We start from the raw sequence: 13119 nt of genomic DNA, 5'->3' as shown, positions 1-13119 counted from the left end.
GGTCACGTGATCGCTGTGATAGCCTCTGATTGGCTATCACAGTGATCAATCACTGTGCAGCCCAGCCCGCTTGTTTTCTCTCTCTCTATGAATGGAGAAGAGAGATACATTGTATCTCTCGAACTCCTGACACAGAGAGAGAAAAAAAAGTTTGTAAAAAAAAAAAAAAAAGATAAATAAATATTAAAAAATAAAAGAAAAATACCTAGATCAAGGTTTGATCTAGTTCAGTACCAGGGTTAGTGTTTGGGTCAAGGTCAGGGTCAAAGGTCAGGGTCAAGGGTCAAAGGTCAGGATTTAAAAAAAAAAATTGGTGTCAGTTAGTGTTAATGTAAATTTCAGTGACAGTGTGTTTTATATAAAAAAAAAAGACAAAAACAAAATGCGCACTGTTGTTTCTGGACTGTACTACGGGTACAAACAACAAATAACATACACATGTATGGTATCGCTGCGATCGTCAAGAACTGGAGAATGTATTATGAGTTGTTCTTTGGTGGTAGGTTATGGTCGTAACAAGAAACACACAGTTAAATTTAAAAAAATGATTTTTTTTACTATTTTGGCCCAGTTTTCCTTTAATAATAAAAAAAAAATAGGAGCTATCCATGACCATTTACCACCAAATGAAAGCCCAATTTGTCCTGAAAAAAACAAGGTATAATCCACCTGGATGTACAAAGTAGTTGTGACGATATGTACGGTTTTACTAACACGTCAACGTTGCAGAATTGTGCTTAGGCATTTAGATTTGTTTTACCCTTAGGCGTGAAGGGGTTAAGATATTTCTGGTAGGCCTCTAAATCCTTCTGTCTCTGTTTTCCTGATACTTTAGTTTATAGCATAACAGTCTCTGCTCTTTTTTCATTACCTCTACTTGTTCTAGTTTATTAATTACTTGTACTTGTTTCTCCAGTAACCCTTCTGTTTTCTCTACACGTGGTAGAACTTGTCCCATTTCGTGGTGTAAAATCGCCATTTCGCTTTTTATGGTGTAAAATTAGAAAATTTTACAAACATATCTGCATTTTCTGCTTTTGTGGGCATTTGTAGCCTTCTTGCTCCTCCATACATTTTTTTTCCTCTTTCACTTTCAGATTTTGAAATTTTCTTTCAACTGATTTCTGTCAGATACCTCGAAAGACAATCTCCCCTGACCACCAGTTTAATTGTTGCTCTCAGTGTCTATCTTGGGTTAGATCCTTTGGGCTTTTCTCCTGTATCCAAGTTTGATTGAGGGGTTTTCGCTCCCCCTCCCTTACCAGATCTACTCTTCATAGTTCTCAGAATTCTCAGGATGAATGGGGTTTTGGTGCTAAATACAGGTTCTATTTTCAGCATTGATCCTTAGTACACTGTTACATCCACTTCTTCTGGGGCCTCCAAACACTAGCACTGCATCCGCAGTTTCCTCGGCCTCCACTATAGCATACAAGTAATCAAATGGTCAATATTGGGGATTTATCGCCTCCCGCAGCCACACACCCATCCCTGTATGTTATTCACCCTGTCTGTTGGTTGCTGGGTCGTCCTTGTGTGAGGGGGCTCCCAAGGTTGACAGTCTCCTCCTGCAGTCTCCTCCTCGTGTCTTGTGACCGGCTTTGTAGTACACTCCCCTGTGCCATTTCTGCCACAGTCACCGGTCCAGGCTCCGCTTCTCAGCAGGGGATGCACTGCAATGTTCAGGGGCTGAGCCAATAACCCATTTAGGGAGGATTCGTGCTGCTCCCACCAGTGTTGGTTTCCGCCCGGTCACCTGTCCGTTCACCTGACTTCCTCTGTTTCCTCCGCTTCTCAGCCAGGTCTCTCCTCCACCAGTGACCAGCAGCCGCCGCATGTTTCCCTGCTCTGCACCTTGGCCTGCTGTCCGCACCGGGCTCCCCCGCTTCAGAGCCTCCTGATAGCTACTCAGGTAGGTGTGGGGGGGTCAGATGTGCTTCGTTCTTTCAGCGGGTTTGGGAGCTCCTAATCTCATGCTGCTGTGGAGCGCCATGCTCACGCCCCTCCCCCTTGCTTCCTCCTTAGCATTGAACGTGTGTGGCAGTCTCCACTTTATCAACTTTGATGGTCTTCCATCAATTTTTAAAAAAATCTATTTAACAAATTATATGAGCAATACAAATCGTATTCACAGCAACATTGGCAATGTCTCAGATGTATCTGGAAAAGGTCAAAGGTCAAAACCAGGTACCCATTACCCCCTCCTCTCCCCAAAGGTGCCAGATGTGGCAGCAGAGGGGGAGAGGAAGATAAGCTGAGCTTCCACTTTTGGGTGGAACTCCGCTTTAAGCAACGATAAGTTAAAAGAAAAAAAAAATAGTCAAAAATAATTAATGTAACAAGTTCTCATGAGATGCATGAATAAAAAAAGTATCATTCACTCACTGATCTGACTGTGTGGCATCCTGCTGTAACATAGTCTTTGAATAATCCATCTCTGGGGGCCTTCTGTTTTAAAGTATCCAGCAGAGTATATGTAAGCAAAGGAGGAGTCAGCCAGACCTGTTGGATCCCTGGCTGCTGGTCTCCTGACAGTTAGCAGTAAGATGGTAAAAAGCTATTGGTGTTGCAGGGCAACACTGTCTGACACCACACAACTCCCTTTCTCCCTTCTGATGTGTTTTGACTAGAACAATCTTTAGTAAGGATTTTTCATTCATGCTTATTTAAAAAGAACCGATTTCCCTGAATATTTTTCACAGGAATTATCTTGTCACAGATATTTGAATGTGTTTTTTTTTTGTAGTGTACTTTTTGATACTTTCTACTACTTATTGCCTAAAACTGACTAAATACTAAAGTTTATATTACCGGGTATGCTAAATTCCTCTTTGTATGTATTGCTGTTTTTCCCCCTGAAATTGTCATTAAGGACAGCACATGAAAGAGTGGGGCTTCCCCTAAAAAAACACAGCTAACACTAAAATGATTTTTAAAAGTAGGATCCTTCCCAGTGTTTGCCAGTTAGTGTTTTCTCCAACAGCTCAGGAACGCTGGTTTCAGATTAGAGATCTACTTGCTCATGGACTGTCCTGTGAAGTCTTTTAACCTTGCTTTTTCCCAAATCATCAGAGGAGGAATTTCCTTTAGAGTGTATTTGGAGATGGCTTCCTGTTCATGTTGGAGGAAAGTCCTTCTGCCAAACTGGTCAGTTATTGTGCTTCTTCCATCTGGAGAAGCTGCATCATTTGGAAAGTAGTAAAACAAAAAGTTCAGCTCTGCAGTCCTTCAGGCAGTCCTATTTGCCTCAGTTTTCTTAATGGTGGGGCTCACTTTTTATTTTTGTCCCCCAGTGCCTTCATGTTTGAGCATGGAAAGGTCTGGGCCCCTCTTGATGGACTAGCTAAGGTTGGTGTGGTTCCATTGTGGTGGCAATAAGGTAACGAGCCTGTTGGGGAGAATATAAAGTGCTCCTTGCTGAATGTTTGCCCATTCTTTTATGCATAGTAATGGTGTATGAATCATTACTTCTGTATGAACTGCAGAATGGAGTGCTTGGCAATAGGCCAGTGGTATGTATAACCTCTGAGATACTTCTGACAAGGGGCGCTTGACTTCTTGTCAAATGTAAACTTTATATATCAACAGATGGAAAATAAAGAAAAAAAAAAAAGCCTAAACAAGAATGCAGCTACCACATCGAAGAATATGCTCCAGGTTGAATTCACTTGTATTACTTGTATGTGATGTGGCTCCTGGTGGATGTGGGCCTGGTGGCACCTCTTCCAGCCAAATCTCCTAGGGAAGGTGATGTGAATGCAAGATGAAAATTGTGATCATCTCTGCACCTCCCTGCTATGTTCAGGTCAGGGACAGACATAACCTGTTGTAGCAGCAAAATGTAGTCAGTGGATCAATCAATGTACAGTGCTAGGATTTAAATACAGTGATAATACCCATGACTGACTTATTGAAATGCCATAATCCTATATCCATCCCAACAATGTGAAAAACAAATATCAGTACATGAATTGCTATAGTGCGAACAGTACAAGTAACAACTCCTTTTAACTTATATGAAAACACTAAATAAAATGACCAGTGCAAATTAAATTGTATCATCTGCAAATACATTCATAAAATAAACATTTAAAACACATTGCTATGGGAATAGTGTAGTCCACCGCCAAAGTTATTGTACTAACTAAAATGAGGCTGCCTCATTCCTGGAGGACGATTTAGCGCAATGGGACCTACTTATTTTTCTTTAAGGGGTCTTCCATTCTGTTGAGTGCTTGGACAGTTGGAGTGGAAGCTTGACAGCAGGGAGAGTGTTTGATGTTTGTGACGGACCACCTGTCACCCCGATTGGGTGATTCTGTCAGAGAACTGCTTCCTTGCCGCTGGGACACAGGACCAAGGTATTATAGCTGGGCATCGCACCCAAGACTAGGCGACACTAGCTTAGGTGCAGAATTGGAGCTGTTTAAACAGAAATACAGGTTTAAATATTATTCTTCAGAAATAGGGGCAGTCCCTACATGAACAATAAACAAATATTACACAGTGGGATGAACATCCCATATGGATTGGGTAAGAGCTTGATCAAATTGTCCTAAACAATGCAAACAGTAAACAGTACAGCTAACAGTGATCTGGTTGTCATGGAGCTGGTCCTTCCTCCCCCATCCTCTAGGTTTGCTGCCTGCCACCTCCCACTCCTCAGCAGCCCCTCACTCTTCTGTCCCGTCCATGCAGGGATGTCTAGTCCTCTGTGTCTCTGACACAGGCAGCCCTCAGCAGCCCCTCACCCCCCTGTCCCTGGCAGTCTGGCCCCCTGCTGAGGGAATCCACAAACAGGCCCCCCTCCTCCCTTCCCCCTCATGCACATCTTCCCAGGCTCCATGCCGGAGGCCAGGCCGTGTTCCCTGGGCGGGTCTGGAGACCTGGGAGACAGGACCCGTTACCACTGCAGCAGCAAGTTGCCCAGCTCTCTACTTAAGAGAGAGCAAGGAAAACCCCTCGTGTGTTCTCCTGGCTGCGTGTGTGAGAGAAGGCTGTGCTGAGGGCCGGTTTCTCTCATCAGACCATCCCCCGTCCTCATCTCCCTGGCTGACCAGTCTGCCTGTCTGCTGGATCCTCTCCGGTGTGGGGTGAACTCTCTGCTGCCTGGAACCTCTTCCCTGCATAGACTTACCTCTTGTTCCCTGTGAGCCTGCGGGCTGGACATTTTCCCTGCCTGGATTGAACTGTTTGTTGCCCGTGAGCTGAACGGATTTGACCCTTCCCTGCCTGGAGCTGCCTGTGTAGATTAACCCTGTGTTGCCGGTGTGGACTTTAGCCCTCTGTGTCCGGCTCCCTGCATCCAGTAAGTGGACTAACCCCGTGCTGCCCAAAAGACTGAGCCCGATTCTCCCCAGGAACCCCGAAGTCCCACAAAACCACTCCGCCCTTGCCTTACTGAACTACCCCTGTTGTTCCCTATTGCCTCCCACCCAAAGAACTTTACTGTGTTCCTGTGTCTGGTGTGGATCTGTGGACTAACTGAACTGTTGTCTGTGCCCCAAAACCCTCCCCAATAAAAGCCCGCACGTTGGGTTCCGTGCAATCTGTCTCTGTGTGCGCTCTGGTTCTCTGGACACTAATCAACAGCCAGGTATGCAGGCAATGTTTTGATTAAGCAGGGAGCCCACCCCGGACAACAAGCCCAACCCTGAATACACAAAGTCCATTGCATATGTTGTTTATCCAGTGTTTGCTTTCACTTGTATATTCTGTCCATCATAAGACAAAATTCATACAATATTTCAACAGTTTGAAAAAGTGGAATTAATTTATCTTCATAGTTTTCTTGAGGGAGATTGTTGAAAATATTTATGTCCCAAATAGAGGAGCTTCTCCAACCCTTTCCGCATGAGGGCCACCATATTTCCTCTGACCTTTAACCTGTACAAGATTAATATTACACCTTTCCATCCACTCCAGAAGGGAAGATTTATTGTCTCTATGCAGAGAATGAATTCTAGCCTCATTCCCAGCATTCATCACGTTGTCCATCATTAGAGAATGATCAGGCTCTCTCCATGGGCCTTCATCAGTGGGTAGAAGGCTAGCCACTAGGTCCCCTCCAAAAGCCCCTGTCCCGGTTGGGTCTGTTACATTCGTTATTAAGCAATGTTGTAATATTTACACAGTAATATCACTGGTGGACTGCACTATTTACATAAAAATGCGTTTTTATATTTTTCTTTTATGAGTGTATTTGCAAATTATATGTTTTAATTGTACTAATCACTTTAAGTTACAGTGCGTTCATATTTTGCCAAGGTTAAAAGGGGTTGTTACATGTATTTTATGTACAGATGTTATATGATATCTTCCACAAGGTCAAAGGGGTGGATGGGGCCTTTTCACATGTGCTTTCCAATCTGGTCCGCCTGTCAATTTTCCAGGCAGATCTGATGCTCCATAGCTCATGTAAATGGACTTATTTTGTTTACACCTGCCTACATTTGAGTCCGTCCACCAGGTGCGCACCTGACAGATCTAAACGTAACGGATCGGCATTAGCCTGATGTGAAAGGACACAACACCTGATGTAAAGGGACACAAGTTTGCTTACATCCATCCACCCATAGAGCCATCACAGGTCCGCCCAAGACTCAAACTGAATTGGCACAGATGTTACTGAACAGAGCGGAGTGGCACCATGTGAAAGAGCCCTTACATGTATTTATGTAATGTTTGCACTGTAGTATTTTTTTTGTACTGACATTTCAGTATATTTTATAAGTATTGAATTTTAAATTCATGAAGGTCCGGTCACTAAAATTTTCTTTCAGCAGAGGTCCAAATGTTATGTTTGTATGATAACTTGGATCCTTTGCTTTACAGTATCCCTCCTCCACATTTATATAATTGCCCCCTTTGTACATTGTGTCCTCGGTCCCCTCTGCATATCACAGTCCCCCCTTTACATCCATGTCCTCCATTAAGGACTCCATACAGCAACTTTCTCGCTTAGGGGTCTTGTACATACACATTCAGAACGTGACTCTGGATACTGTGTTACTGCTTAAAAAGAAGGCCTCAGGCTGCACTGTTAACCCAAGTCCCAGTTTCACAAGCAATTGTGGAGTCCAAAGCCCTCTAAGCTAGGGGACAAGTCCACTTTACAATGAAAGGGCGGACTCGCTAGGGTGGATGGATCTTAGCAGGCCTTTGTGGAGGTTTGGCAGGAGGAAGATTGGGTCCTCAACTTTTGTGACTTGCAGCTAGAATTTCAGGACCTTCCCCTCCATGCTTCATGCTTTCAAATGCTTCTTTGAATCCACAAAAGAAATATGCGCTCTTGTAAACTCTCCATAGTCTCCATTGACTCCTGGCTCAAGGAGTGATAATTTCTGATGCAGAGAATTAAAAATGTTGCCATTTCTACTCAGTCTGGGTTCTGAAACCAAGCAGCAATGTTTGTCCTATCTTGGATCTCAAGAGACTCAACAGGTTTCTCAGAGTGCAAAAATTTTGTATGGAATTGGTGTGGTCTGTGGTAGCCTCTCTCCAGCAAGGTGATTTTCTGGTATCAGTGTATGTCAAAGATGCCTATCAGTGCATGTCAAAGATGCCTATCCATTCATTCCAATATTTCCGTATCACCAAATATTTCTGTGGTTTGTGGTGGGGAACTGCCACTTTCAGTTTGTGGCTGTGCGGTTAAGCCTTCCCATAGCTCCCAAGGTCCTGGCTCCGGTTGTGAGGCTCTTGGTTTCCAGGGTATCCGTGTTATGTATCTGGATGGCTTAATCCTGAAGAAACAATCCTCTTCCCTGCTGGAGACCAAAGAATATCACACAGTGCACACTCTGGAGCGGTTTTAAGAGGTTTTGAGTTTTCAGAAGCCTGTTTTAGTCCCAGCCCAGTGGTTAGGATATCTGGGCCTGATCCTGAACACTGTCCATGGTTGACGGATACCTCTGGATTCTTCCAGACCAACCTGACCTCATGTTGCAAGGTCTCGTCTTTTATCCTGCTTTACAGTCACTGGCTTTAATGGCATGGCTACTGAAGCCAGAGTCCTAAGGGCCAGAGGAGTCTCTGATTTAGTCATTCCTACCTTACCTAAGGCTCGGAAGATTTACAACAGGATTTGAAGTATATTTTTTGTAAAACTTTTTGCCTCGCAAGTATGTGGATGGCCTTATTCTGGCTTTCTTTCAGGGCCAGTTTATACCAGAAAGCAGTTTAAAATGCACTTGTGATCTTCAGCTGGTGTTCGTGTTAGCGACACCTTAAACGTAGGTTGCAAATGCAGCACATTTTCCTGCACTGGATCACATGGTACTACGGTTGCTGTGCATTTTGTACAGTTCATGCACTGCTGAATGGGCTGAAATTGCACTGCACCAAGATCACATGCAAATCGCACAGGAATGCACAGCATGTTCCTGTGTGATTCATTGAGTGAACCGGCCCTCAGTTTGTTGTGTGTAAAGGCTTGGCCGTTTAGCATGTTTGAGGGTCAAGTTTCAGCCCTGACATTCCTTTTCAGAAACCGATTGCTGGCATTTTACAAACAGGTCTTGAGCAGAATGTGGCCTTAAGCACTCTCAAAAAGGTCAGGTCTCGACCTTATCCATTCTTTTTCAAAGGCTTCTGGCTTCACATTCCCTTGTAAGAACCTTTCTTCAAGGTGTATCTTGTATTAAGTCCCCCTTGCAGCACCCTTTGCTTCCTTGGCATCTCACCTTGGTTCTCTTTGCCATGCAGAACCCACTCTTTGAACCCATCAGGGATATCCCCTAGAGGATCTCTCATGCAAATTAACCTTTTTTTGGTTGCTATCACATCTGCCAGATGTTTCTGAACTGGCAGCCCTTTGTAAAGAACCTGTCCTCATTTCACAATTACAAAGTTGTCTTACACCTAAGGCCAACCTTTCTACTGAAAGTGGTTTCAGCATTCCAGCTCAATGAGGATATTGTCTTCCCACCATTAACTGCTCTAGGCATGCAAAGGAAATCTCGCTACATTGCCTGGATATTTGCAGACTGATTAGGGTATACCTCAAAGCTATTGCTCCAATCAGATGGATTCCCTATTTGTCCTGTCCTCTGAACCTTGCAAGGGACACCCAGCTTCAAAGTCCACCATTGCACGATGGATACGGAATCTGAACAAGAGATTACAATCTAAGAGAAATCTGCTCTTTTACATGCTCATTCCACCAGATTGGTAGGAGGTATGTAGGCATTTTGGCAACATGCCCCTGTGGCCCAGTTGTGTAAGGCCGCTACCTGGTCTTCTGTTCTGATCTTTTTCAAAACGTTTACCAGGTGGACATCCAGTCTTCTGCTGATGCAGTTTTTGACCACAATGTTTTCGCAGCAGCACTCTGAGGTTGGGTCTTCTGACCCTTCTTGGGTCTGTTGGCCAGTTTTGGGCCAGTTGTATCCTTTGTTGCTGCCTGCCTTTCTTCATTGCCTGGGGACATCCCATGGTGTATGAATACTTTGCCTGTGTCCTGATTAGGATGAGGTATTTTGATTTATCTGTAAATTCCATATCTTGGAGTACATTATACGACATAGGCCACACCCTCCCTTCCATTCCTGTGTTTACGCACCATTGTTTGCTACAAAAAGAATGACTCACAGTGGGTTAGGGTTATTGGGGAGGTGCCCATGGAGCGTATCCTCCAAAGTGTTACCAGTGTCCAATCACCTGAAGGTACACCCATGGTGTATGAATATTCTGCCTGTGCTGTACTCCAATATATGGAATTTTTGTAACCTGCAAAGAAATATTAAATATAAAATTATTAAACTGGTTTCTGATTACTCTAAAGAATACACAGATCTGAAATGACTGTATGTGTAGTAATGTACTCTACAGTGCTTATGGATTTGGTTGAGAGAAGGAAATGGCCAGTTCGATTGTATGCAAAATAGTGTCAATGAAGAGACTGTGAGTGGGTGTTTGCACTTACTCTTTATGGGGTATTGTCTGGTTTAGCTGACTTGTAACTTGGTAGTGAGAGCAGTGTTTGTGGTCTGTGAAAGTCTGTGTGCCAGTTAACTTTAAATTATGTATTTTTCTGGGCCAAAGGATGAATTTTATTACCAATTATGTTGTGTGCTCTTGTTGGCCAAAACAAATCTAAAATGTCTTGTACTGAATATACTGATATTTGGACTTAACACAAATGCCCTTCCCAGCTATGTGGAGGTAGCAATACTGGAATGCAACAAATTTCTGTCTAAAACGTAAGGATGTTAATTTTCAGATGGTGTTTGAATACTGACTTTCATTGCATTGAGACAAAATTTTTTTTCATTTTCAATTAGTTTTATTAATTTTTGTTAACAAAGGTAAACAAATATTGCAATGATAATCTTCAAAAAAGAAAACCCAGACATGAAGAAGAATATTGACATCACATTTCCAGGAAAATGGATATCACATTTCCAGGAATTGGTATCCCCATGTACATATTGGCATAACCACAAACGAGCAGGTTAAAAAAGGTACTGAAAACACGGAAGTGGAGTACCAACAGTGTAAATATAAGTATCAAGTAGAACTTATACATGGGTATTCTATGGAACATTTGGCTTATATATTAGAATAGGAATGGTTCAGCAAAATATCCCATAGGCAATGAAACGAGTGTAAGGAGTAATTTTTTATAGCGAATATTCTTTCATAAAAACGGTAACAATTCACTTCATCAATAGCATCAAAGAACAAAGAGATAACAGATTTCCATGTTTGTATAAAGTTGCATTTGTCTGCAGGAAAAATATTAACAATAGCTGGTAGAGGAATCTCATCAATAGTGAAGTGTAGTAATGCTAACTCAGCCGAAGGCTGTAAGGGAGTGAAATCAGAAAGAAGTATAAATACTCGATTCCAGCGTGAGGGTCTTGATTTGCGAAGCCATAGAATGTGGATATGTGAGGTGGTGGCTCCACGTCTTCAACATTGAGGCAAGTTAGTGGGGTGAAATTTTGATACCCAGTATGGAGTAAAATTTTATTATTGGACTAATTGTTGGCTTTAGCCAAAAAACTATAAGTAAGTAGTCTAATAGAATACAACCTTTTTGTTTTCTTTTAGAATACCCAAATTTAATCCAAAGGTTCCTAGTTTTGGATAGACTGGATAAGAGCTGGAATATTTCAGATTTTTTTTTTTCTTTTAAGTATTGCTTTTTGTACCTTGTTAGGGAGATTTGCATTCACTTTCTTTTTGTAATGGGTGTCAGAGGTCAGAAATGGTTAGAATTTCCTTTTTTCTTTAATAGCTATGTATATTTTGTATAAAGTATATATCAATTCACTTCATATCTTGATGTGAAAGCACTTTTAACACTTTTTATAGCTTAGACAGAAAATTAAAGATTGAAAAATAAATTGGTATCTTTTAAGTATTTACTGACTGAAGTATACGTCAAAGATTCTATGACTAAACAATTATTCTTGTTACCAAACCATAGTAAACTGGGTTCATAATTATTGAACTGCACACTATAACAAACAAAATTTTATCAACAGCACCACTTGGATCTAAATGGCAAGTAGATATTGCTGCTATGTTCGGAAAAGACAGCACTTGGGATCTTTTTTAAAGTTTCCCTAGAGCTATAAAAATAAAAATTCTGGATCCTGTCAGGTGCTCTTGGTCCTTTCCACAGATAGGTGTGCTCGGTCTCGGTCTTCTGAGTTGAGTATCACCCACTGTTCAACATGGAAGACTGAGGACATAAGAGCAGGGAATCTTTGGCTTGGGGCCGTCACCACAGCACCCTGCACTCAGAAGTATGATGCAGAAAGTGGCACTGATGTCATCACATCAGTGCCACTCTGTACATCAATGAGGGCTACCCTGGATCTTTTTAATTCCCATGGGTGTGCTTATTCCTAGACTGAACAAGTGGACTTGTTACAGTAGAAAAATTTAGGAAAACTTATTGCAGAGTTGTCTTTCTTGTTTGGCTTTACTTAACTAGTGAGTCACTGACCTGATGCAGTATACAGGACCAGACTGTGAAAACAGTAAGGACGAGAGCTATGGTTAGGGGCCACATGATGGTGCTAGACCAACTGGATGTCCAATAGCAAGCAAATTGTCATGGGGACAAATATAATCCAATATAAATAAAAGTTTATTCAGTCATAAAAATGAACAACTTGAAAACAGTCAATATAAAACTGGCTTCATAAAACACAGCAGAGTATTGCATGTGAGATCATGTTTTAGATCGTGCCGGTGGCAGAGGAAAATTGTAATGTACCAGTTTGCTGTATATTGGTAAAGAGACAACCAAGTGGACAGCATGGAAATGTTATAGTACCACTATATAATTGCTGTTGATAGTGGTCTACTCTGGCTGACAGATGGCATGAATGCCAGAGATGACCCCAATGGGCAGCCGGCCTCTGGTTTGTGCAGCGCTATTGATCGAGATCGCACACCGGAAGTGGCCTCGGTGGAACGCAGACAAACTGGAATGGGTGCCACAGAAACTCAGATGAGCAGAACTTCATGTGTAAAACCAGCTGGACTTGTGATTGTTGCCATGACGTGTTTCGCACGATTGTGCTTTGTCAAAGTCAATGGGCAACTGAGAGAGACCAGGATTTTAAAGAACATCCCCGGAAAGGGTAGGGCAGACTTACAAGGGGGAGCTTAAAATCTTAAAGGCACATACAGCAATCCATTGTTTTCTCTGCCACACATAGCATTTCCCTGTGGTCTATTTTAAATATACAAAGCTTAAAAATATATATCTGTATACAGTATATTAAAATATTTTTTAAAAATTCCATATTCTCATACACAAGAGCAGCTGATAATGATCAAAGTATAATAATCCTAATGATTTATCATAACATAATGATAATAATAATAGAGGGAATAAATGTCTTTCTCCCATTAGGTTGGACTGACCGCATTATGTTCCTTCCTGTCAAAAGATCCACAAATTAACTCTAGACAAGCACAGTTTCTAATAGTTGTGTTCCAAGCAGAACCTGGTACCACCTATTTTTTGTTTCTTAATCAATTTTATTTGCAAACCCATGGGAGAGCCATGGGTGTGAACTTTGCCCCATATTTGCCAATATTACGATGGGTTTTTGGGAGAAGTACATCTCAGATAATCCATTTGCCCAACATATA

At 42.1% G+C, this 13119-nt stretch overlaps 1 protein-coding gene across 1 annotated transcript in view; it reads left to right on the top strand.

The window, feature by feature from the left end:
• LOC149444940 (VPS35 endosomal protein-sorting factor-like) overlaps positions 1-13119 on the top strand; it is a gene marked incomplete at its 5' end in the record, with an annotated part of 803117 nt that overhangs the window by 29754 nt on the left and 760244 nt on the right. The window contains one exon of the mRNA XM_089654375.1: positions 10155-10202. Coding sequence (XP_089510501.1) covers positions 10155-10202 — 48 coding nt within the window. The remainder of the gene's footprint in view (positions 1-10154; positions 10203-13119) is intronic.

Source organism: Staurois parvus, unplaced genomic scaffold (genome assembly GCF_062004578.1).
Source record: "Staurois parvus isolate SC_StPar_1 unplaced genomic scaffold, SC_StPar_1.0 ptg000760l, whole genome shotgun sequence".
Taxonomy (NCBI): Eukaryota; Metazoa; Chordata; class Amphibia; order Anura; family Ranidae; genus Staurois; species Staurois parvus.
Note: the sequence above shows the minus strand (reverse complement) of the source record. Positions and strands in the feature narration are given on the sequence as shown.